The sequence below is a fragment of the Phocoena sinus genome, chromosome 9 (genome assembly GCF_008692025.1).
Source record: "Phocoena sinus isolate mPhoSin1 chromosome 9, mPhoSin1.pri, whole genome shotgun sequence".
NCBI lineage: Eukaryota > Metazoa > Chordata > Mammalia > Artiodactyla > Phocoenidae > Phocoena > Phocoena sinus.
Window position 1 is genome coordinate 19,654,256 of NC_045771.1, and position 26,006 is coordinate 19,680,261.

Consider the following 26,006-nt stretch of genomic DNA (forward strand, 5'->3'; position numbering starts at 1 on the left):
TTAGAAAATATAAACAGATCTAACACAAGTAATGAAATTGAAACTGTAATTAAAAATCTTCCAACAAACAAAAGTCCAGGACCAGATGGCTTCACAGGCGAATTCTATCAAACGTTTAGAGAAGCACTAACACAAATCCTTCTCAAACTGTTCCAAAAACTTGCAGAGGGAGAAACTCCCAAATTCATTCTATGAAGTCACCATCACCCTGGTACCAAAACCAGAAAAAATACCACAAAAAAAAGAAAATTACAGACCAATATCACTGATGAACGTAGATGGAAAAATCCTGAAGAAAATACTAGCAAACAGAATCCAACAACACATTAAAAGGATCATACATCATGATCAAGTGGGATTTATCCCAGGGATGCAAGGATTCTTCAATATATGCAAATCAATCAATGTGATACACCACATTAATAAATTAAGGAATAAAAACCATATGATCATCACAACAGATGCAGAATAAGCTTTTGACAAAATCCAACACCCATTTATGATAAAAACTCTCCAGAAAGTGGGCATAAAGGGAATCTACCTCAACAAAATAAAGGCCATATATGACAAAGCCACAGCAAGCATCATACTCAATGGTGAAAAACTGAAAGCATTTCCACTAAGATCAGGAAAAAGACAAGAAAGTCCACTCTCACCACTTTTATTCAACATAGTTTTGGAAGTCCTAGACACAGAAATAAGAGAAGAAAAAGAAATAAAAGAATACAAATGGGAAAAGAAGAAGTAAAACTGTCACTGTTTGCTGATGACATGATACTATACATAGAAAATCCTAAAGATGCCACCAGAAAACTAGCAGAACTAATCAATGAATTTGGTAAGGCTGCAGGATACAAAATTAATGCACAGAAATCTCTGGCATTCCTATACACCAACAATGAAAAATCAGAAAGAGAAATTAAGGAAACACTCCCATTTACCATTGCAACAAAAAGAATAAAATACCTAGGAATAAACCTGCCTAAGGAGGCAAAAGACTTGTACTCCGAAAACTATAAAACACTGATGAAAGAAATCAAAGATGACATAAACAGTCGGAGAGGTATACCATGTTCTTCAATTGGAAGAATCAATATTGTGAAAATGACTATACTACCCGAAGCAATCCACAGACTCAATACAATCCCTATCAAACAACCAATGGCATTTTTCAGGTTTTTATTTTAAAGAAAAGGGCATGGCTCTTCATGGCATATGCTTTCCCATCTGTCTAGTCTTCTGATTAATGATCCCAGGAGATGAACAACACCTCTTCACATATACTGGAAGGGTGTTTATATGTAGGTAGAAGAAAATTATATGAGTATTTTATATTAAAAATGCAAGCTTTCTTTCAAGTGAGCATTTTAAATATCCCTATTTCACTTTAGGAATTTCACCTTTACCCTTCCACAAGTAAATGGATTTTTCATCATCTCCAACTGCTACCAGGTTTAAAAAACAAACAAACAGGTGAAAGTACTGCCCTTTGACCAGCAACAATAATATAAAGACTTGGTGACCGTGGCAAAATTATACTGATTACTACAGACTAGCTGGGCATCTTCAAATTGAGTCTCTCAGAAGTACTTTACTACCATAAACTGACTCAACTATGGCAATTTTAATTTCATATTCTTGTAGTTCCTTTTTTCCATTTTTTTCCTCTTGTAACTTTGCTGGTCTTTAAAAAGGGCACTGTCACCTTTGGTCAGATCTTTTTTAATGCTAGATTTGTAACATTCTCTTGAAGCTTGAAATTAAAATTTCTTTTCCTACCAATTTAGTCCCTTCCCACTTGGCAAACATCTTTTTTGATTCTTGCATCTCTAATGGAGCTGAAAATTAATATGACTTTTTTGCTTAATTCTTTGATTATGCAAAAGAATCATCAATGAAGTTAGCATGGTTCTTTCTGTATAGTAGCCGAGAGTTATCATAAAAGCCTTACCTTACATTTCTATAGCACCTCATCTCCCAGAGGACCACAGAACACTTCACAAACTACACTCAGAGGACACACCTCCACGCTGCTCATTGGCAGCTGTCCGTAGGTGAAATGCATGCTCTGATTAACTAGCATTTACTTGAAAGAATACCATAATAGCAGCTTTAATGATTCTAAAGAAGGACTTAACACTCCAAGAAGGTAATTACACACAAAAGATATTACTGAAAGAAGTGGAGTTAATTTACAGCAAATGTGGTTTACTTATAGCAAGATATGAAAGAAAACCTTCTTAATAAGGATAAGAAAACCAAAATGAAAAATCAAACTGTAAAATCTTTTCTTCCAAAGAACTAAGGGCAGTTTTTGGATAGTTTTGGCTTAACCTACTATCGAATTTATCACCATTCTTCCAAAAATGCTGTCACACCCACAATAAATATGCTGCCCATGAGCGAGCATCGTTATCTAGTAACAAAATCATGATAGTCTCAATTATTACCGGTTTCTCTTGCCAACATTGTTTCATGCCCCTTACTTGGAACCCCAAGCTAATCTTTCTAGCCAACAGAAACCCTGGGGATGATTTAACTGCCATCCAGTGTAAGAGAGGATGAACTGGTCTCCTGGGAATGCAGCAGTCTTTCAAATCGTCACCGTAACAAAGTTTTATGAGCCCTTTGCTACATGGCTTTTAAATCTACAAAGTTCATCACATTTACAAAGCATTTAAAATGGAATCCTAAATCAACCAATCAACGGATATGTAACTGGGTGTATCTACTACTCATTCATTCAAGAAATACTAATTAGCTGCATAATGCACATAAGAAGCAGTGTCAAATTCTGAGGTGGGGCTGGGGTGGGGCCACAATTAATAAATAATAGTCCCATCCCTTCTCTCAAAAGGCTTAGAGACTAGCTGAGAAAAAGGAATTAAAAACTGAAGGTGGGAAAGCACTATGAGAAACTGAATGACGTGTAGGAATAGTCCTCCAGAGGACTTTTATCTGACTGAGAAGGAAAGATGCAGATTCAGAAGAGAAAAGATATATTGGGTTGGCCAAAAAGTTCATTCAGGTTTTTTGTGAGACTGTACAGGAAAACACAAATGAACTTTTTGGCCAACCTAATATAACTATGAGACATGTGGAATGAGTAGTAAAACAAGAAGAGCAGTGAATTTTTGAAAAGAAATGCTCAGCGAATGCTTCCAGAGGAGATAAGATAGAGCAGACTGGAGTATATTAGAAAAGGTATTCAGGGATGGCAGCAAAGACGGTGGGAAAGATGTGCAGTATCAACAAGTACTAGTGTGAGAAAGGACAGTGTCATATTTGGAGGACAAAGAGAAAAACTAATTTAATTAGGACACAGCATTTCTAAAGGAAGAGAGTAAACTAAACGTAAAAATAGGCTTTGTCCAAATTGTGGAAGCATTTGAATGACAACGAAAAAAAAAAAGCCTCATCCAACAACCTAATTAATACAGGGAAACACAGACCATTTGTAATAAACCTAAATTTCAATTTGCATTTCCAATTTACTTCTTTGATTATATAATGATGCTACTACGAAGACTGGCACATACATCACCACCTTACCTTAAGGAGTCAAGCTTTTCTTCAGGAGCCCTTAGTCATCCAAAATCTTGAAATTATCACATTTTTACAGGACAAAGGAAGAGTCCACAGTCACCTAGCCTGCTGAATATCCTTTTTCCTTATATGAAAATCCTAGGAGGAACAGGAAGGATAGGACTGGTATTCACTCCTGCGGCTCTTCTACTCCCAGAGCACCCCAGGGAGGCCACCTTGCAACCCTACCGGGTTATTAGGTGTCTTTGAAGACCACCACCATAATAATCCACACACAGCAGCCCACTCTATCAAAAGTATCCGCCTTCGGTAAGGGACCCTACTGACCCTACTGGTGCTGTATCCCAAACAGAGGGGAGTAATTCTGTAAGATGAGGCTGGGTTGTTGCTGGGTCAACCTCAGGGCAATGAATCTCCAGTTTAGCTTATGTCAATCAGCAGAGCATCTAAAATGTGCCTGGGTGGAGAAAAACAAGAGGTGGTATTTCTTTCTGATCACAGCAGGTGAACAGATCATCAACCAGGGCCCAGAATCAGAGAAGAAAGAAAGAAAAATGCCTGTGGGGATATTCACTCTATTTCCCGAATGATACACATTCAATTCTGTCAGGATCAAATGGCCAATGAAATTCAACCCCACTTTCCTAAGGGACTATTCTATGACCCAACGGTTTTCACTGTAGAAATATTCCCTGACATTTCAGTTTACATTCTGTATTTCTTGATTTCTTTCTGCTGTGCTCATCTTACTATTGTGGAAAGTAAACCATCCCTTTATTTCATATTTGAATTTTTAAAAATTACTGTAAAGTCTCACCCCCCACTGTTCCCAAGTTTATCATCTGCATTTGAATTTTCACTTAAAAGCACCTGACCTACATTATCCATTTTGATTTTTGGATTCCTTTTCCCACTAGAGCAGACACTGCCATACTCATTGATCACCTGATAAAAACACGGTTGACAATAAACAAGTAGTTAATTTTACTTTGGAGCCCTTTTTGATGATCTGCTCTCTGTGAAAATGCTTGAGTAACCCCCCAAAAGTGCTCTGTATTAAACCAATGACAACTACTGAGGAGTCGTAACTCTGAGGGACTAACTTTACGATGACGCTATTTCTTCAGTGTCATCCTATCTCTGAAAAGGTTAACATCTCTTTGCTTCCGTGCTTGTTCCTCAACAGGCCAGTTCTCCAAAATGCACTGAAACTTGCCTCATCTTGAGTCCTTCATCACTGCAGATGCTCGGCTTCGGATTCCCACCCATTTGTCTTTCTTTCTGGTGTACACGTGCCTGACACTCAAGGCAGCAACCCAGATGCTGCCTCACCAGAACAGGGGAGACAGGGATGATCAGCCCCAGCTCCATGAGGAGATGCTGTTTCATGCAGCACAGCCAAAAATAGCGCTGGCCTTTTTCATTGCCATATCATGCTGCTAACACATACCTAATGTGCTGTCATTTATCACCCCCGTGAGACTGGCTACTGCGTGCTGAGCATCCGTCATCTGCTGTAGTTCACTGGGCGGCAGCCCTCATTTTCCTTAGATGGAATCATATCGAAGCAGTGAATTTTGTTGTCATTGCTCACTTTGTATTTTTTAAATCCTTCAAAGCTTTTAGGTAGCTAATCAAAAAAGGTTCATGCCACTCACTACTGTGTCACTTTGGCAACACCAACAAATACTTCTGGGAAGACAAGAACTACTAAAAAGAATAAATAAATCTGCACCTTTGAATGCTAGAAAATTTGCTATATAATCTTAAGGATAAAAAAATTAAAATAATTTTGAAGAAAATTCCCCTGCAAAGGGCCCAGGCTTTATCAACCCCTGATTGTATTACAGGTATAGATTTGGCAGCAAAACTGTAATCTAAAAATGTACATAAAACATAGGTGGTGAATGAGATGCTGTTAAACAGTTTGAGAGAGATCTCTCAGTAACAGTTTCTTAAGATCCTTTAAGTTAGGAAAGACTTTTTTATGGCTATATATAATTTCTGTGGCTTCCCATTAACCACATTCCCTGGAGTTCTAGTGGCTATGAGAGAAGAAACAGGAGAGCGCATCAGGAAACTCTTGGTGTCGCCATCACGGACAAGTTCTCCGTCATGATTTGGCCATGGGGTACGCTAATACAGGGATTGTGAGGGAAATAAACCTCAAATCACCTCAACTCCAAGGTCTTTTGCTAATGGCTGGCCCAGTGTATTCTTGCCCTGCTTGCTCTGCTTCTTCCCTTCCTTTGAGGCTCACTTCCATATCTGTTAAAACAGGCTTTTATTCCCTCTCCAAGGTGTCTGTCCACATCCCCTAAGGAATGGTCAACTCCAGAAAGCCACCATCCCTAACCTGAACAGCACTTGGGTCCTGCTCACAAATTTGCTGCCATATCACCCACATATAATGGAAAGATGCAGAAGTAAAGAAAGGCAAAGCATGGCATCACTGTAAGAAGCTCCAGTCTCTAGAGACTATAAAATATGTTGCTTGTGGCAACAATGGAGAACTGATTAGATTGATGAACTACCGAAGGAAAGTAGCCCTCGCTTCACTTGTACACTCATGAGTTTCTGAGCTGGTCCATTTGTATAGCTTCAGCTATTACCCTCAGGCAGATAGATGATCCCTAAATTTCTATCTTCTGCCCTAACCTCTCCCCTAGCCTCCAGTGCTCCATCTCTGGTTGCCTGTAACACAATTCTATGGGGATATTCTGCCAATACCTCAAATTTAACAGGCACAAAACACCATCTTCCTGATCCTAATAACTACGCAGGCTCAAAACTTCACCCTGACTTACGGCTCTCCATTTATTAGAGTAAATGGTAAAAGGTTCTGAAAATTCATTCTTCTTTCAAACTCTCTCTAATCTCAGTCCTCTTTCTTTTCACTGCCTCTGCCCTAGTCTAGTCCTTCCTTCCTGTATTGACTGAACTTGACTTCTAATCAGTATCTCTCCATCCACTTCCTTCTCCAGCAATTCATTCTGCACGCGGTTGCCAGATTAAACATCCTAAATATATTACTTTCATCATTTCACTCTTCTACTGAAAAAGCATAACAGCTACTATCATCTATGAAGTAATCATGCCCTCCCCAAAACTATTTAAACCTGATTAAGCCTCTTGACCTAAGTTAGGGACATCGATAAATAGCAAATGACACAATGGGGAAGCAATCAACAAAAGCCAGAATGTGGGAAATTACTATAGGACAAATGATCTGGCTTCTTCAGTAAATAAATTTCAAGAGGTAAAAATGAGATGCAGGGGAACTTACACATTAAAATAGTTTTAAGAAACTTACCAAACACACTGAGGTATTTAAACCTTATTTGAATCCTGATTCAGACAAACTGTAAAAAATACACAATTATGACATTTGAGACAACTGGAAATGTGAACCCTGACTGGATATTTCATAGTAAGAAAACTATGCTTTTAGGTATGATCATGGTTTTTAAAAGGAGACCTTATCTTTCAGAGATTCACATTGGAATATAGGTGAAACAATATGGTCTCTAGGATTTTTTTTAAAATAAGGGAAAGGGAAATGGGCAGGGGTAGAAACGAGACAATAGTACTATAAATTGGTAACATCAGAAAGTGAATTTGGACAATGGGTGCATGGGGGTTCATTATACATTTCTATGTATTTCTGAACACGTTTGAAATTTTCTGTAATAAAATAAAAACAAAAAACTGTTACGGCAGCCCAAAGCCAAAAGAGGCAAGCCCAATCTCTAATTCAAAGATCTCCCTGGCACCCAAAATTATTCAATCTTATTTTGGTAACACTTCCCCCCTCAAAAAAGAGCTAACAAAAAAACCTCATTCTTCCCAGCTCTCTATAATACTATGTGTATTACATATTCAACCCTAACCATGTTAGGGTGCGCCAAGTCTCTCCTTGTCCATGAACTCAAATGCTTTAACACATTCTGACCTTGTTCTTCTATGATCTCCACTGAAATTTATCCCTGGGACCATAAACAGCCCTGTATTATTGTTGGTTATGTTTTTGTCTTAACTCCCTAAAAGGTTAAAATAATTTCATAAATTCCTTTTACATATACATCTTAAAAAAGAAATACCTTTTCTCCTTAGTTAAAAACAACAACAAATTTCCACTAATATAAATCTGAAAAACTCATACAGGTAATAAATAGGGGTGGGGAGAGAAGAAACAAAGAAAACAACTCTTTTCTAATAAAAAGACAACCATTAAGATTCTGATATAACTGTTTCCAGTCCAAAAACTTCTTGAATGAAAAAATGTATTTTTCAATGTTCTCAACTACTCAAGTCAGAAACAGGAATTACCTATGTTTGTTGTCTTTGGGCTGCTAACTCTAAATAAAGTTGAATCAAAATCTCTAAATGGAGACTAATTACAGCACAGTCATTTGGTTTTTCTTTTCCCTTTAACGTATGCATATATTAAAGCATTTCCCATCTTTATGGCACTTCAACATGCTATCATCGGTTGCTATATGTCATAGAACACACACTCCCTCCTAAACATGCCACAGTGATGCATCTTTCTAAATAAAACTAAACTCACTTTTTGTAAATTTCTCCCACCCCTTAAGACTGTCTTCTAATAGTCTTGGTTTTAATATGACCAAGCCTGTAATACTTGCTCATCATAGCTCTTAACCAGATTGTGCATTGGAATCAGTCGGAATCCTACTGAAAGAGGCTTTTCAGATGTGGGATCCACAGGTAATTCTGACTGGGAGGAAGGGAGGAAGAAAGGAAGGCTCAGTGACAACTAATAGCTGTGACTACCAAAATATTCAGAGCATTCAGATGATCTAATCTGAAGCCACTGCGAAAACATAAATGAAATAATTTTCTGTCCCTACAGGGTAAAGCAAAGGCTTTAAACCAATTTTAGTGCATTTAACAAAATATCTGGCATCTTAGAACTGGAAAACCCAAATCTCTATTCAGTGACTGCTATTCTTTGAAAAATGAAATCCTCAATTTTCACAATTTGAAAATATGTATACATATATAGGTGTAAATACACTACTTTATATACATACACTTAGTAAAATGCCTAGTGAGACATATTCCTCAACACCGAGTCCTCATTTTAAAATTATGAGAACTAAGATCATTTCAACTAAATGAATCACCTGAAAGTATCACAGATTCTCAAGTGAAATGTCAAGATGTCAAAGTCCAAGCCAAAGTAGGCGTGTAAATCACTGACTTAAACATTTAAAAAGAAAGCTAGGGGGACTTCCCTGGTGGCACAGTGGCTAAGAATCTGCCTGCCAATGCAGGGGACACGGGTTCGAGCCCTGGTCCAGGAAGATTCCCACATGCTGCGAAGCAACTAAGCCCGTGCGCCACAACTACTGAGTCTGTGCTCTAGAGTCCACAAGCCACAACTACTGAGCCTGCGTGCCAACAATTACTGAAGCCCGCATGCCTAGAGCCCCATGCTCGCAACAAGAGGAGCCACCGCAGTAAGAAGCCTGTGCACTGCAAGGAAGAGTAGCCCCTGCTTGCCGCAACTAGAGAAAGCCCGCATGCAGCAACAAAGACCCAGTGCGGCCAAAAATAAATAAATAAATAATAATGATAATAAAATAAATTTATAAATTAAAAAAAAGAAAGAAAGCTAGGGCAAGCTGAGTTCTACATTTGACTCTTTGGTGCTATAACCATGATTTAAAACTCTTATCTCAGTTTCTCCAGCTCTAAAATGGGAACAATATGATGAATGGTAAGAACAGAAAGGACCAAGGGATTCATAAGATGCAAGAAATCATTTTAGTGCTTGAGTCTAAAGTGACAGATAAGTGAAATTACTTAAGAATTTCATAAACTCACTTGAACCAAGTAACTCCATGAAAGAGCTGTATTTTCCTAAATGTATTGTAAATGGTCTTTGTTTTAATATGATTGAAATGGTAAGATTTGCTGAGCCTGATAATCATTTAAATATTCTCTAACCAATTAAGATCAATAGGCAAGGGGCTTCCCTGGTGGCGCAGTGGCTGAGAATCCGCCTGCCAATGCAGGGGACACGGGTTCGAGCCCTGGTCCGGGAAGATCCCACATGCTGCAGAGCAACTAAGCCCGTGCGCCACAACTACTGAGCCTGCGCTCTAGAGCCCGTGAGCCACAGCGACTGAGCCCGTGTGCCACAACTACTGAAGCCCACATACCTAGAGCCTGTGCTCCACAACAAGAGAAGCCACAGCAATGAGAAGCCCGCACACTGCAACAAAGAGTAGCCCCTGCTAGCCACAACTAGAAAAAGTCCACGCGCGGCAACAAAGACCCAACGCAGCCCCAAAATTTTTTTAAATAAATTAAAATAAGAAAAAAAAAGATCAGTAGGCAAGAATAAAATCTTGATCTTTATCTTGTGACAAAGACCCAGCAACAATAATCTAATGCCAGTGTCTGATGGATTATTCTAAAAGCCAACTTACAAACCTTACAATGTTGTGGTGGAGTAAAGAGTGCCAAGAATTCCTTGCTACTCTTCCCACTGAATGGACTCTATTTTCCCTCCACTTTGACCAATAGAATGTGGCAGATGTGACACCATGTAATATACAAGGCAGGGCCTTAAGGGATCATCAGCCTCCACCTTCACCTTTTTGACTGCTCCAGACTGGAAGCCAGCATTCATGTAAGAAGTCCAACTACCCTGAGACTGTCATGCTATGAGGTCCTACGGAGAGAGAGAGAGAAAGCTTGTAACGCAGCCCAGCCTTTAGCTGAAGTAGCCAAGTGAATGTTCTCAGTTGACGCCATGTAAAGTAGAAGCACCACCCTGCTGAGCCCTGAGTGAATTTCTGACTCATAAAACTGAGAGCAAATAGAAACCATGAAGTTTGAGGAATGTGGTATGCAGCAACAGACAATCAAACCAAAAGAACTATAACTATACTCAAGAATGTAGGCATACTCTCAAATTACTTCCACAATCAGAATAGGTTTAAGAGAAAGAACTTTTTTTTAAAAAAGTATTATCAATTCAGGAAGATATCATCATTGTTGCTCTAAAATCTTCTCAGGTAGGCAAGAGCAGTACCAGTGAAGCAATGCCAGTTGCTTTAATTTCACTCAAATCATATACTGATACTGTACCTCACACTATCCCACCTATTATCATTAATCATCACCACTTAATTATGGCCTCTTGGTTACGAGCAACCCCCTTGCTTGGGCCCAGGTGCACCAAACCTTGATAAGCACACAGCCTCCTTAAGGACTAAGGCCGTTTAAATTACCAGGGGCAGTACAAATCTGCCTTGGCTTTCAGTGGTCCACCCTCCAGGATCTCAGACAAAACCAGACAAAGAGAGGGACTTCCCTGGTGGTACAGTGGTTAAAAATCCTCCTGCCAATGCAAGGGACACGGGTTCGAGCCCTGGTCCGGGAAGATCCCACATGCCGCGGAGCAACTAAGCCCGTGCACCACAACTACTGAGCCTGTGCTCTAGAGCCCGTGAGCCACAACTACTGAGCCCGTGCTCCGCAACAAGAGAAGCCACCACAATGAGAAGCCCGCGCACCGCAACAAAGAGTAGCCCCTGCTCGCCACAACTAGAGAAAGCCTGCGCGCAGCAACGAAGACCCAATGCAGCCAAAAATAAATAAAATAAAATAATTTTTAAAAAAACAGACAAAGAGAAAAGCTTTGGAGGTGGTGGACTGTAAGGAAGCCCTGTCATTTCTACTCTTGGGTCCTCTAGACCAAGACCCAATCAGACCCAAGCAGATACTTCCTGGGCAATTAGAAATTTAAGGAGAGCAGACTTTCCACCAAATCCACCTAATTCTGGGGCATCAGCCACCGAGCTACTATTTTTTAAAGTTTGGCCCCGTGTATTAAGATATCCATGACATTCACCACAACTTTCACTGGGCCTCAGACACCCTAGCACTCTGACATGCACAACTGCCACATGTGCACGGGGAGCCAGAGGAATCTCCTTGGCTGCCCATCATTTCCTGCTTTAAGTAGTGAACATAAAACAACCAACAGAGAGTCCTGATGCTACAGAAGCTGACTTCAATTTAGAGGAAGATTTCTAGTTTAACTTTCACATGTTCACTTAATTCTATGCATTGGGCAGCATACTATCCATTGACCAGACAGAACAAAAAATCGAGGAGCAAGCACCTTCCTGGAGACTCAGTGGCCTGGCCAACAACATGACTTTAATATGCCACCCCAAACAGAGGCTATCAAAAAGTGTTAAAGGTTGAGAAATGAAGAAAAACTATTTCTGCAAGAATAATCGCACAAGTTATCTGGCCTAGAATACAGCAAAAAAAAAAAGCTAGTTTTACTTTGAGGAATGGAATCCTCAGCTAACCAAAATATCACATGAAACAAAAGCTAAGAATAACCTAGTTTCAGACCTGAATTCAAAATAGAAATTGCATCTGTCTCCTCGAAAAACTCCTCTAGGTCATGGATCAGTACCAGTAAGATTTGTGGATTTTCTTACCTGAAAGCAAACTTCAAGTTCTCTCTGCATGAGGTTAATTTTATCACTATTTAGACATTTAAGTGGCAGTTAACACAAGTAAAATGATTTTCCATTCTGTCTCTGTTAAGCTCCAGAAAGAGAGATCAGGGCACTAAAAAGTGAAGTGACTTGTGGTGTCACTGTCAGTGGTTCAACAGTGTAATTACAACCCACAGCCTCCATCTGTAGAATACTACTTAGCACACTCGGGGTTACACACTTAAGCCGACAATGGCTAAACGGGCAGTTTGGCTTTGAAAAGAGATGTGAATAAAAAAATGAGATTTTTTTTCAGAATCGTAACACCTGAAAGATAGGTTTGTTCAAAGTGATCCTCTTATTTCCTCTGTTATGTTAAATCCCACAAGAAATGGAGTATTTTGTGTTTCTAGTGTACCTCGGTCTTAACACACTTGAAAATGTGCAGCCAACGGTATGACAGGCATGTCACCAAGTAGGTGACATTTCGGAAGGTGCTGTTGCTACTCAAAGGGCAAAAACATGTATTTCTATTATCACAGTTCTAAAGAGTGTGTAAAACTGAAAAGGGAGTTCAATGGTGTGTGGTCACAGGGATGACACCAGGAGAAAACTCTGACACCCTGTTACTATGATAGCGACAGCCATGTCTCCACACACGGCTGTCTCCAGACACAAACACGCCGAGACAAATGAGCCTTCCAGCTACAGGATGGATTCTGCCTGCCAGGGACAGCCCAGGTTCCAGTGGAGAAAAGCTGCCGAAGTCTCTACGTGATCAAAAATTATTTTCTTTTCCAAGATTTAGTAAACAAAAGAGCATTTCCATTTTTCAGCAAGAAACGTTTTCGATTCAAAGAAACACTGAAATTCGAAGTCTAAACACCTGTAACTCCATTCAGCATATGATCCCATCACCTTCATACATGCTGGTACATGCTAACTGCAGGCGTCTATTGTTCTCAACTATGTCTGTTTTCCAGAAAAGATTTTAACCTAAAGAGCATTCCACCAACAAGTATCAGAAAACTAAATTGGCCCTAAGCATAAAACTCTGCATGAAAACTTAAACCAAAAGTCTTCTTTTCTAAGCCCTCCACATTGGCAAATATTCTCCTGTGCTACTTCCCATGCCAGCTGGCTAACACTGAAGTAAAAACACACACTCTTGCCCACTCCTCTCACTTCACCAGAGTGAGCTCTCTATCTTGTGTTCAGCTTTATTCCCAAATACTTAGCACATAGTTGGCCCTAATAACTTAACACTAAAACATCACTAAAATATCAGTCATACTGGAAACCAGCATGACACGTTGACTACGTGGTTTTATAGATTTTCCAAAAGACTCCCTAAAGGTTTACAAATCCTTCCCTCTTCTTTGTATTCCTCTAACATGCTCCATGAAAGCCTGTGATTTGTTCTACTATTAGACAATATCTCAAGTAATATAACCCAGACTCTCCACTAGCCTACACACTAGTTTCCTTGCCTTAGTCTCCAGCCTCTACACCCAATCCTTTTCAGTGCTACCATATTAATCCTACTTCATCTCACCACATGCCAATCCAAATCCAAAATGGCCCGGTATCACCTTAAAAAAGGGTCCTCAAACTTGAGCGTGCATACGAATCACGTGAAGGGCTTATTAAAATACAGATTGTATGGCCTCACTCCTTGAGCTTTTGAATCAGTAACTATGAAGTAGGAACACAAATTTCTTTTTTAACATGCTCCTTGGTAACACTAATGCTGCTGGTCCAGGAAACATACTTTGAGAACCACTGACCCAAAGCAACAGTTCCCAATTACAGGATCCCAAACAAATTATCAGAATCATCTTAGGAGCTAAAAAAACAACAGCAGCAACAAAAAACCCCACAAAATCCAGTCCTTATCCAGTGATCCTTAATCAGAAGGTCAAGGATGGGACTAAGAATCAATCCAGAGGTAAATCTAATGCATACTCAGCTTCAGGAACCATTAGCCTAAAGACAAATCACAATCCCCTTAGATGACACTTAAGGGCTTCCACAACCTGAACCCAAACCTACCTATCTGACCTTATCTTCTAGTGCACAAAATAAACCCTCAGTTACAGCTAAACCATTCTTTTCTTACTTATCCGTGAATATCCTTGTCCATTCATTCCTTCTGTGCCACTTACCAGTATCTCACTTGCCATTCCAGCTATCTAGAATGCCATTTGCATCTTCTCTACCTCTGCAAAACCTCCAAGGATCAGCTGTTCAACAATCCTGAACACCTTTTTTGGTCCATTTAACATGTTTCAGGATGATTATATGACACACTGTGCCAACTACCATTCTTATATTTAGCAACATTAGACCATTTGTGTGTCTGTGTCACTGCATATCCAGTTTATTAATGGGTATATAACCTAATATTACACTGTAAGAAATCTGTAAGTAATCTGTAACCTGAAAGAATTTTTTAAGGAACTAGAAAATACAGAAAACTAAAACCGATTTAAAAATTGTATAACAATTTTTTTTTTAATGTTGAGCCTTCTTTTAATTTATTTATTTTTATTTTTGGCTGTGTTGGGTCTTCGTTTCTGTGCAAGGGCTTTCTCTAGTTGTGGCAAGCGGGGACCACTCTTCATCATGGTGCACAGGTCTCTCACTATCACGGCCTCTCTTGTTGTGGAGCACAGGCTCCAGACTCGCAGGCTCAGCAGTTGTGGCTCACGGGCCTAGTTGCTCCGTGGCATGTGGCATCTTCCCAGACCAGGGCTCGAACCCGTGTCCCCTGCATTAGCAGGCAGATTCTCAACCACTGCACAACCAGGGAAGCCCAATTTTTATTACATAATAGTAATCATTTAAAATATGTAGATGACCTCTTACTTTAAAATGCTTTATTCTTGAATCTGTGGATTAATAAAGATGAGTACAATAGAGAGCTAAGAAACAATCAACCAGAGATTAATTCAAGTCATGACTAATATCACTCTTCCACTACATGTCTAAGAAAACACAAACTGGGGGCAGAAAAGTAGAAAAGTAAGAGGAGGAGAAAAATAGAGGAAAAGAAAGAAAGGAAAAAAGCAAAGAACACTGTCATACCTTGACCTCAAAACAAGTAAACATAATACATGAAATGAAATGTTATTTCTACTTTAGACCCATCACCTTGTACTATTAGATCAGTTTTAGTTTTATGTTCTTTATCTGTCAAATAGCTTATGCCAACAGTATATGTACACATTAACATGAAATGGCAACAGTATTGCCAAGTGTATGATTTGGGGACTACAAGTTACTCAGAGATTTAACACACAGTTGATGCCTCTTTAGTGTCTTAAATACATCTTAAGGGTGAAGGGAGTGGGGAATGGGAAGTGATTTCTAATGGATACAAACAGGGACTTCCCTGGTGGCATGGTGGATAAGACTCCATGCTCCTAATGCAGGAGGACCGGGTTTGATCCCTGGTCAGGGAACTAGATCCCACATGCATGCCACAACTAAGAGTTAGCATGCCATAACTAGGGGGCCCACATGCCGCAACTAAGCAGCCAGAGAGCCACAACTAGGACCCGGCACAACCAAATAAATAAATATTGAATGGATACAAACAAGGTTTCTTTTTAGGGTGATGAAAATTTTATAAAATCATATCATGGTGATGGTTGCACAACTCCATAAATATACTAAAAAGCATTGAAATCTATACCTTAAACAGGTAAACCTTGTGGCAGGTACATTAAATCTCAATAAAGCTCTTTAAATAAACAAATGAATAACTCATTCCATAATATGGAAGATAGGCTCCCCAATCATCTTTTGAAATGACATGTGTGAAAGGTATATCTCATTTAATAAGCCAGAAACATACTTTCATTTTTTCATTTCAAGTTAATGTCTGATGGAACTTAAAGTTCCTTAGTTTATTATAAACATTTTTAATATGAGATAATGGGTTTTGTTTTCAGAAGTGTAGGAATTATATACATTTGACAAATCCAAAGTAAGTAGGGCTAAGTAAGGCATATCTTACTTTGTTCATAACCATAATTAATTCTTCATAAATCCTATAAATAGGATCCTAGTAGATTCAAAAGTTGTTTTAAACTTAGAACATTAGTCTTATTCAAATATCAGATATCAAAAACTTATTCATAAAGCATTTTATAACCTTGTGACAACAGGATTACATAGTCTATAACATACTTCCTAGGGCTTAACGTATTCAGGTTTTAAATGCCATAAGTACTGATACAAATAATTCCATTTGATAATATTATATTCTAATACTGTCCAATACATTTGCATAACACAAATATTTTTATTAGTATTTCATGGTACATCTCTTTCCATTCATATACTTTTTTTTTTTTTTTTTTTTTGCGGTACACAGGCCTCTCACCGCTGTGGCTTCGCCCGTTGCGGAGCACAGGCTCCGGACGCGCAGGCTCAGCGGCCATGGCTCACGGGCCCAGCCACTCCGCGGCATGTGGGATCTTCCCGTACCGGGGCACGAACCCGTGTCCCCTGCATCGGCAGGCGGACTCTCAACCACTGCGCCACCAGGGAAGCCCCATTCATATACTTTTAATCTGTCTATATCTTTATGTTTAAAATCTCTTAAGCCCAAAATGAGGAACTTGAATTAAAAGATGGGGATATATTCTTCAAAATGCCACTGTTATAATAAAAGGTAAAGAAAAGCTATGGAAATGTTCAAGCTTAAAGGAAACTAAAGAGGCATGAAAAGCAGATACAGTATCTAATGCTAGACTGGATTTTCTACTGGAGGAGCAAAAAAAAAAAAAAAAAAAAAAAAACTATCCTAAAGAACATTACTGGGTCAATCAACAAAACTAGGAAATAGAAAATAGATAACAGAGAAAACACACACAAGTACATATAGAGAGAGAGAAAACAATTGATAAAGTGACAAAATGCTAACAGCAGTTGAATTTGAGTTAAGAGTTATATGGGCACGCTTTGTACTATTCTTACCTTTCTAAAAGTTTGAAGTTATTTTAAAATTTCAAAAAAACAACATAAAACATATCTCTTGTAAACAGTATGGTTGGGTTTTTCTTTTTTAAAACCAATCTGACAAACTCTGCCTTTAAATTGAAGTATCTAGTCCATTTACATTTAATGTAATTACTTACATGGGCGGTATAAGTCTAATATGTTGCTGTTTGTTTTCTAGTCATCCTATCTTTGTTTTGTACTTTATCTTTTCTTTCTTCATTGTTCTTTTCTTCCTTTCCTGCTTTTTTCTTTTGGATTAATCAAATATTTGTTCACTATTCAGTTTTATGCCCTTTACTGGCTTTTCAGCTATACATCTATTTTACAATTTAATGTTTGCTCTAGGGATTATAATATGCATCCTTAACTTACCACAGTTTACCTTAAACATTGTATCTCTTCATGTATAATGTAAGAAACTTACAGTAGAGTTTCATTTACCCTATTCCCATCTTTTGTGCAATTATTGTCATACATTTTACTTCAAAATATATTATAAAACCCACATACATTACTATTGGTTTTGCTTTAAACAAAAATTAAGAAATGAGAAAAATATATTTTATTTTTACCCACATATTTACCACTTCTGGACTTCTTTATATTTTCCTGTAGATGAGTTACTATCTGGTATTGTTTTCCTTTAGCCTGAAAAACTTTCTTTAACATTTCTTTAAGTGCAGGGCCAGTGAAAACAAATTCTTTCAGCTTTAGTTAATGTGAAAACGTCACTATTTCACCTTCATTTCAAATGATTTTTTCAGTTAATATAAAATTCTAGATTGACAATTTTCGTATTTTATAGCACTTTCAAGATGACATACATCAATTTCTGGCTTGTATTGTTTCTGATGAGACATTAGTGAACATCTTTATCACTGGTTCCCTGTAGGCAATGCACTCTTTTTCCTCTGGCAATATTTAAGATTTTTTTCCTTGCTTTTCAGCTACCTTATGATAATGTGTCTAGATATAGTTTTCTTTGTGTTAAACTTCCTTGGATTTGTTGAACTTCTTGATCTGTGGGTTTATGTTTTTCAACAAATTTAGAAATTTTGGGTCATTGTTTCTTCCAATAATTAACTGCCCCAATCTCTCTCCCTGCTCTCCCTCTGTAGTTCCAACCACACAAATGTTAGACAGCATGATACTGTCCCACAGGACATTATGGCTGTGCTCATTTTTCTTTTCAGTCTATTTTCTCCCTGTACTTTAGTTTAGATTGGTTTTGATTGATTTTTCTTCAAGTTTTCTGATCCTTTCTTATGCAGCATGCAATCTGTTGCTAAATCAATCTGGTAAATTTTTCATTTCAGATATTTTCATCAAATTTTTAAAATTCTGGTTATTAGTCACATTTTTCTGCTTTTTTGCAAGTATAATAATCGTATGCTGCACAACGTGGATGCTTCATTATTGAGATACTAGCTTATATTACTTTATTTACAGGTGGATCAGACTAATACTGTAGAGACTTGGTTTGGGGCTTTATTATATGAAATTACAGTATCACGTACACTATGGCTAGAACAGCCCAATTCCTAAAACATCTGAGGCCACATATGAAAGCACAGGATGTTCACTAATTTCTCCCCACACTGGCTGGTCTGAATTCCAACGTTTCTGAGCATTTGGCAACTTCTGCAATTTCCATTCAGCTCACAGTCCCACAGTAGCTATATTCTGCCTTGGAGTGGGTGAAACTTCACATCTGACCAAAGGCTCAACACTACTCTTTTCATATTTCTGGGGTTCCTTCTCTCTGCAATTTCCTCTCCTTCAGTATCCTAACCCACAAACTGCAGCTGTCTCCGCACCCCTGAACCCTGAACTCTGCTTCATCTACTACTTAGAGCCTGCTGATGTTTGTTCATTTTCCTATGTCATAGTTTGAAAGTGTCCCCGAGAAGAAGCTGGGAGGTATGTGAAAGTGACCTCATGTATTCTCTTCTCTCAACTGATGATGCTGATCGCCTGAGTCCACCCAGTTTTCAAGTTACTTATGGTAGGAGGTAACCACATAATGGACAGAACCAGAAGTCCTTAATTCTAACTATTTTTGAAATAGCTTTAAAATCTATTATCTTATTTCATCATTAAAATAAACATGTAACCTGAAAAGCATATATTTCCATGACAGATTAGCAAACCAAGATATAAAATCTTAAATAACCAGTTTCCAAGCAATAAAGATATTTTAATCAACACACAAATATTCATCAAGCACCTACTATGGGCACGTGGTAATTGACATAGCAGCAAAACAAACTCATGGAATATAGTTGCAACCTATATTCTTTCTACTGAACCATCAATAAAGCACACAGACTGTATCCCAAAAACTGTCTAATGAATGAATAATCAGGAATCAATCAATCCACCAAGAGCATGCCTATACTCTCAAAAATAACTACAATCTACATACATGATTTATTTTTTTCCTGCAAAGAATCCTATTTGCCATGCAAATAATTTCACTTCTACACAGTTATATTTTTCAATTCCCTATATATACTTAATTTTTTTCCTATTAGTAGATACTGTCTAACCAAGTCACTTCTATATAGCTATGTCAAATTTGCTTCAGCTAACTCTTAATCGTATTTCTCATTTTCATCTGGCCATATCAAATATATTTTCCTGGCGCATGGAGAGAAAACATAATAAAATTTCTAAATACCCCCTCTGCAGCATCATACCAAACAGTAATATCATTCCTCCGATCTTCAACAGATCAATCAAAGTGGTACATTTATACCTTACAGGTTTATCTTCATCTCTTAAAATAAGCTCTTGACCTGTCTTTTACCCCAACATATGCAAGAGCTGACTGTAAGAAAATGGTCATAAACTTAAGCTACATATGTTTAGATCCTTGATTGCTACGTATTGAGAATCTCCTAATTTTAAAGCCTGGCCAAAAGAAGTTTGTTTAAAAGGTCTTTTGAAAATGATAGAAGTTCATAACATCAGCAAGCATCACCTTTAAATAGGAACACTACATTCTCACTGTTTATGATTAAGAGAATATTTCAGGTGGCTGATTTTTTTTATGTTCCTACCTGTTATTCTGAATCAAGATGGCACCCTCTGTAAAAGGACCTTACCTGCAGAACATCTTGGATCTTCACCCACACGTCTGCCATGTCATACAATTTGACATCTTCCTGCTGAGTCAGTGGAGTCACAACAGTGTCTTGCAGGTACCCCAGGACCACAGAGTGTGCAGCAGCTACAGCATTAAACTTGTCAAACAGCAACTCCAGCAGTTCTAGAAGTAACCTAGTGAAAAAAATAAACATTTACATACAAACAAACACAAAATGATTGACGCTGGCCTGCAAGAAAAACATCAAACTAAAGTGAAGTAGCACACTACCATGTAAACAGCTCATTAAATTTCAACAGATTTCATTTCAAACAGTTGTCTGATCTAAGTAACTTTTGAAAATTTATCTAAGTGTTTGTTTCCTCTGCTATAAAATGGACATGGTGAAGTCAGACAGACAAAGTATTATATGATCACTTATATGTGTGATCTAAAACATAATACAAATGAATCTATATACAAAACAGAAACAGACTCACAGATGTAGAAGACAAACTTATAGTTACCAAAGGCGGAAGGGAAGGGGGAAGGATAAATTCGGAGTATGGGACTAACAAATGCAAACTACTATACATAAAATAGGTAAGCAATAGAATTTACTATATAGTGCAGGGAACTATATTCCATATCTTATAATAACCTATAATGGAAAATAATCTGAAAAATATATATGTATAACTGAATCACTTTGCTGCACACCTGAAACTAACATAATATTGTAAATCAATAAACTTCAATTTAAAAAAATGAACATGGTGTAAAAATTTTAAAGACAATTTTTAAGTCCCTAAACCAGCAGTAGCAGCTCAGTAAACATTTGTTTCCTTTTTAACATAATTCAGTGATCACTATACTCTTTTATATAGGTAGTTTTTCTAAGGAATTCAGGCAATTTTTCAGACAACAGTTCGAATGTTACAGAGAATGTGCTATTCTCTAGCAATAAATTGGGCACTTTGGTAAGGACACTAATCCTTTTAGTCATGGAAAGCTGCGCTTACTCCCATTCAAATGTGTGGCCTAACTTGCCTGAAAAAACTACACACCTGCCGAGAAATCTGACTTTCACCACAGGGAGCAGCTTGGACCTCCGCATTATCTCATTTTGCATCCTGAGAGATGGACACATATTATTACATGAATTTTATATACTCAAGGACACAAGATGAGGTTGCAAGGCAGCTGACCCCAGGACAAAAGTTGATTTTCATGTCAGAGCACTGAGCCACCTACCTCTCTCTATAGTTTTACAGTGTAGATGTATATTCAGAGATGGCTCAGAGCTTCATGTCATGGATGCAAAGTAATTCCCCCATCACTGAGCCTTACAGCATCACTGATCACTCACACTTGGAATCATCCTTTCCTCCTCTGAAGTTGTATTTTATTCCACGTTTAAGGAACTTATCACACATATGGCTCACATATGTGACTCAATCAATGTGGGTCACATTTATTTATATATAGACATTTTACCTCCCTTCCCCATTATGAGTCCTTTAGAGCAGGCACTGCTTTATACATCTCTGTATACGCAGGAGCACTCAGAACAGTGAGCAGCAAATATTGGCTGAATGCATTTAATGTGTATACCATGAATGAGTACAGTTTTGGAACGTGACCTTTATTGTATCATCTGTGGCTCTCAGTTCATAGTTCCTAAGTAGACTTATAAACCAACCTGGAAAGTAGAAAAAGAAAGCAAAACATCTTGTCAGCAGTGTCGATTAACAAGATTTTATTACCATAAATAAGAGGCTGTAACTACAATCTCATCAAAACGTATAGCATAATACCTATTCCTATGGCTTCTTTATTGCCCAATTACTGTAATTAATGTGCCAATGTGACAGCCAATAATTATCTTATGATAAAACCCTAATATCTCTGACATTTTGATTTAGACAAGACAGAATCAATAAAAATATACATATTCCTCCCTGTCTAGAATATATATATAAAATCCAGAAATTACACATCATAGTTGTAAAGAGGAGCCATTCTACCTTTGAATGATGATTTTTTAAAATCTTTTAAAGGTAAATTCATATTTATACTCACATTTACCTAAAACAATTCTTCACTTTCATCTGTGTTATATAAGAACTACTCAAAATCAGCAGAAAGAGGTACAAAGTACAGGAAGTTGTATCTAACTTAACTAAAATAGTTAATTCAGTGTTGGTAAATAATCTGTGTAAGACTGGTATCTGGCATCATACAGAGAAAATGCCTGATTAAGTAAGGTTCTACTTTTCAAATAAAGATTTATGCTGTGTATGTAAAAGCCTGTGGTTCCCAAATGTCAATCCACAGACCACAATGTATTTTTCAGTGGTAGACAGAAAAATAAGACCATATATTCATGTTTCACAAAGGTAAATTTGTTTGATATTTTTGGTATTCTCTTGGTAAGAAAAATCTGTTATTTTCTCCCATGACTGCAGTTATATTGCTAAATGTCCTTACTTGACAAAATTAAAACGTAGTAACCTTATGCTATACCCAAACATTTCTGGAATGATTCTTTTTTAATTTTTATTTTATATTGGTGTATAGTTGATTTACAATGTTGTGTTAGTCTCAAGTGTACAGTAAAGTTATTCAGTTATACATATATCTATTCTTTTTCAGATTCTTTTCCCAGATAGGTTATTACAGAGTACTGAGGAGAGTTCTCTGTGCTATACTGTAGGTCCCTGTTGATTACCTATTTTATGTATAGCAGTATGTACATGTTAATGAACCTCCTAATTTATCCCTCTCCCTCCCCTTTCCCCTTTGGTAACCACTAGTTTGTTCTCTTTGTGCGTCTGTTTCTGTTGAAATGATGTCGATTCATGACATTCAGAAGCGTAAGGCATGCTGGTATCCAACTTCCCAATGGCATGAAGTTCTAGGTACAGGCCTACAAACCAGCAATAAAGCAGAAAACACTGGAAGAGGAGTGGCTCCTCTGAATGGAGGGGCTGCTGTCTGGTTATCTCCAGGGCCACTAGACTCCATGACTACACACACCTTGGCTGCCACTCAAGGACAAGAGCAACTCAGCAACCAGGGGCAGTGCTCTGTTTAGAAAAGAGACCTAAGAGGGAACTGAGGTGTAAAATGAGATCCATGGTATCTTAACAGTATGGAAATAGCAATCCCTGGATAAAATGCACCACACGACCACCTTCGGCCACACCTGGAGGATCAAGACCAAGACAGATGTGTTGTAGTATGACTATCAGAGCCATAAGACAGGCTACAGAGGGAAGAAAACAAGAAGAGCCAGGCTGGAAATCAAGACACTCTATTTGCCGCTCTGCCTACCTTGAAACATCCACCAATTTCAAAGAGAGGGAAGCTCTCCTCTGCCTCACCACAGCACAGTCTCGACAATACTAATAAAACCCGCAGCTCTGACAGTAAAACTTAAAACTTTTGTGCTGCAAATGATGCCATCAAGAAAGTGAAAAGGCAACCCAAGAAACGGGAGAAAACATTTGCAAATAATTTACCTGATTTGTATCTAGAATACCTCAAGATTTCTTACAACTAGTAACAAGACAACCAAATTTTAAAATGGACAAAGGATTTGAATATGCATTTCTCCAAAGAAGATATATGAATGACCAGTAGGCAAACAGAAGATGCTCAACATCTTAGCCATCAGAGAAAAACAAATCAAAACCAGGAGATACCAGTTTTTGGATGGTTATAATCAAAAAGACAGACAATACAAAGTACTGGTAAGGATGTAGAGAAATTTGAACTCTCATACAGCACTGGTGAGAATGTAAAAATGGTACAACTGCTTTGGAAAACACTTTGGCAGTTCCTCAAAACATTAAACATAGAGTTACCATACGTACCCAGCAATTCCACTCCTAGGTATATACCCAAGAAAAACAAAAACACACATGTGCACAAAAATGTGTACACAAGTGCTCACAGCAGCATTATTCATAATAGTAAAATATTAAAATAGTAGTAAAATAGTAATAGCAAAATCATAAAGTGGAAATAATCCAAACGTCCATCAACTAACAAATGGACCCAAAAAACCCGAGGTATATTCATACAATAGAGTATTATTTGGCTATAAAAGGAGATGAAGTACTGATACATATTACAACATGAACCTTGAAAACATTATGCAAAGTGAAAAAAGTCACAGAAGACTACGTTGTGACTTTGTGTGATTCTATTTATATGAAATATCCAGAATAGGCAAATTACACAGATGGAAAATATGTTAGTGGTTCTTAGGTAGGTGGGAATTACCCACTAAAGCATATGGGGTTTGTTTTGTAGGGGGGACAAAAATGTTCTGGAACTACAGAATGGTGATGGTTGCACACCCTGTGAATACACCAAAAACCAGTGTTTCAAGGGGTGATTTGTGTAGTACGTGAATTATATCTCAATTTGGCTGTTTTTTGTTTTTGTTTTTTAAATCATCAGCTGTGGCTCTGAGTCAGGCCAGTGAGGGCCCAACACCTCCCCTGTGGTGAAGTGAAAACATATAGAACAGCGAAAAAAGGAAACTGATGTCTCAAAAAGTGAAGTATTATGAACACTGACTCCTTCAGAATCTTACTACCAGGAGGACATTAGTTTCTCTCTATTGGTTCACTTGTTTTTTTTGTTTGTTTTTCCTTCTTACATAAGTAACCGGTAAAGAAACAAAAGATGCACATTCTTTCCCAACATTGATAATTCCTAACTCTGTAATTATGAGAAAATCTCTCAACTTCTTCAAGTGTTCCTATCTGTAAAACCAAAGTATTAATTAATACCTGTTCCAGGAGCCTCACACAACTGATGGATGGATCACGTTAGAAAATGGACAGAATTAGTTGAGGTAACTGTACTGTATTAGAGAGCGAGGAGGTTTCAGGATCCTTTTGTATGGATTTCTGGCTTGAGCAACTCTGAAGACAATGGTTACCCTTCCTGAGAGAAAGAGAAAGAGAGAGTGGGGAGAGGGAGAGAGAATGAGAATGAAGTGAAGACAGAAACTGTTGAAAAGGAGAGCTGTTGGGTTTAGATCTGAAGATGTTAAGTTTAAGGTGTTACATACCGGTCCTCGGATATGTAAGTCTGGAGCCCAGGAGAGAGACTGATTTTTGGAAATTTACAAAGTGATAAATATTTGAGAGGATGAGATTACTCAGGGATAATATGCAGAGTAAGACAAGCAAGCCAACATTCCCCGAAATAGCAGCAGTGAAGAGATGTTCAGGAAGTAGCAAGGCAGGAAAACGACGACAGGAAGGAAAATTGTAGAACACAGTGGAGAAGAGAATAGCAACAGAGCCAAGGCTACAGGGCAGCCAGCTGAAGTAAAGACAGAAATGTACAACTCACAGGTCCCAGTGACCTTGGCAAGAAGGGTTTCAGGGGAGCACTGGATGCTGAACTCAGCAGCGGGATAAGGAGTGAATGGCTAAGAAGGGAAAGAATCCAAGTCGATCACACACTTTGCAAAGGCTGACCATTCCTCACCAACACATGCCCTCCTAAAAAAAGAAAATGAAAAAGCAAGTGACTCTCTCCCAATGCAGCAAGAATAAGAGAGACCAGGAATCACTCACATGAATGAGACATAAAATGCAGTAGTCTGGCCCAATTTAAAGCTACCAGAAATAAACTGAAATATGCTGTTAATATTCACATGCACTCGCTGGCTGCCCACCCGACACTAGATCGAGAAAACAAGTGTTTGCCTTTCACTGCAGACACACTCAGGATGACCTGCACACACAGAGCCCCACAAAAGTCATCCCCTGAAATTGAGGACACGGGGAGGGGGGAGGGTAAGCTGGGACGAAGTGAGAGAGTGGCATGGACTTATATAC

General features: G+C 38.2%; 1 protein-coding gene across 2 annotated transcripts in view; it reads right to left on the minus strand.

The window, feature by feature from the left end:
- EXOC4 (exocyst complex component 4) overlaps window positions 1-26,006 on the minus strand; it is an 856,192-nt gene that overhangs the window by 700,723 nt on the left and 129,463 nt on the right. For both annotated transcript variants that reach the window (XR_004351419.1, XM_032642974.1), the window contains exon 7: window positions 20,159-20,333. Coding sequence is in view for 1 of the 2 variants with exons in the window: in XM_032642974.1 (XP_032498865.1) it covers window positions 20,159-20,333 (175 nt within the window). In the remaining variant the exon portion in view is untranslated. The remainder of the gene's footprint in view (window positions 1-20,158; window positions 20,334-26,006) is intronic.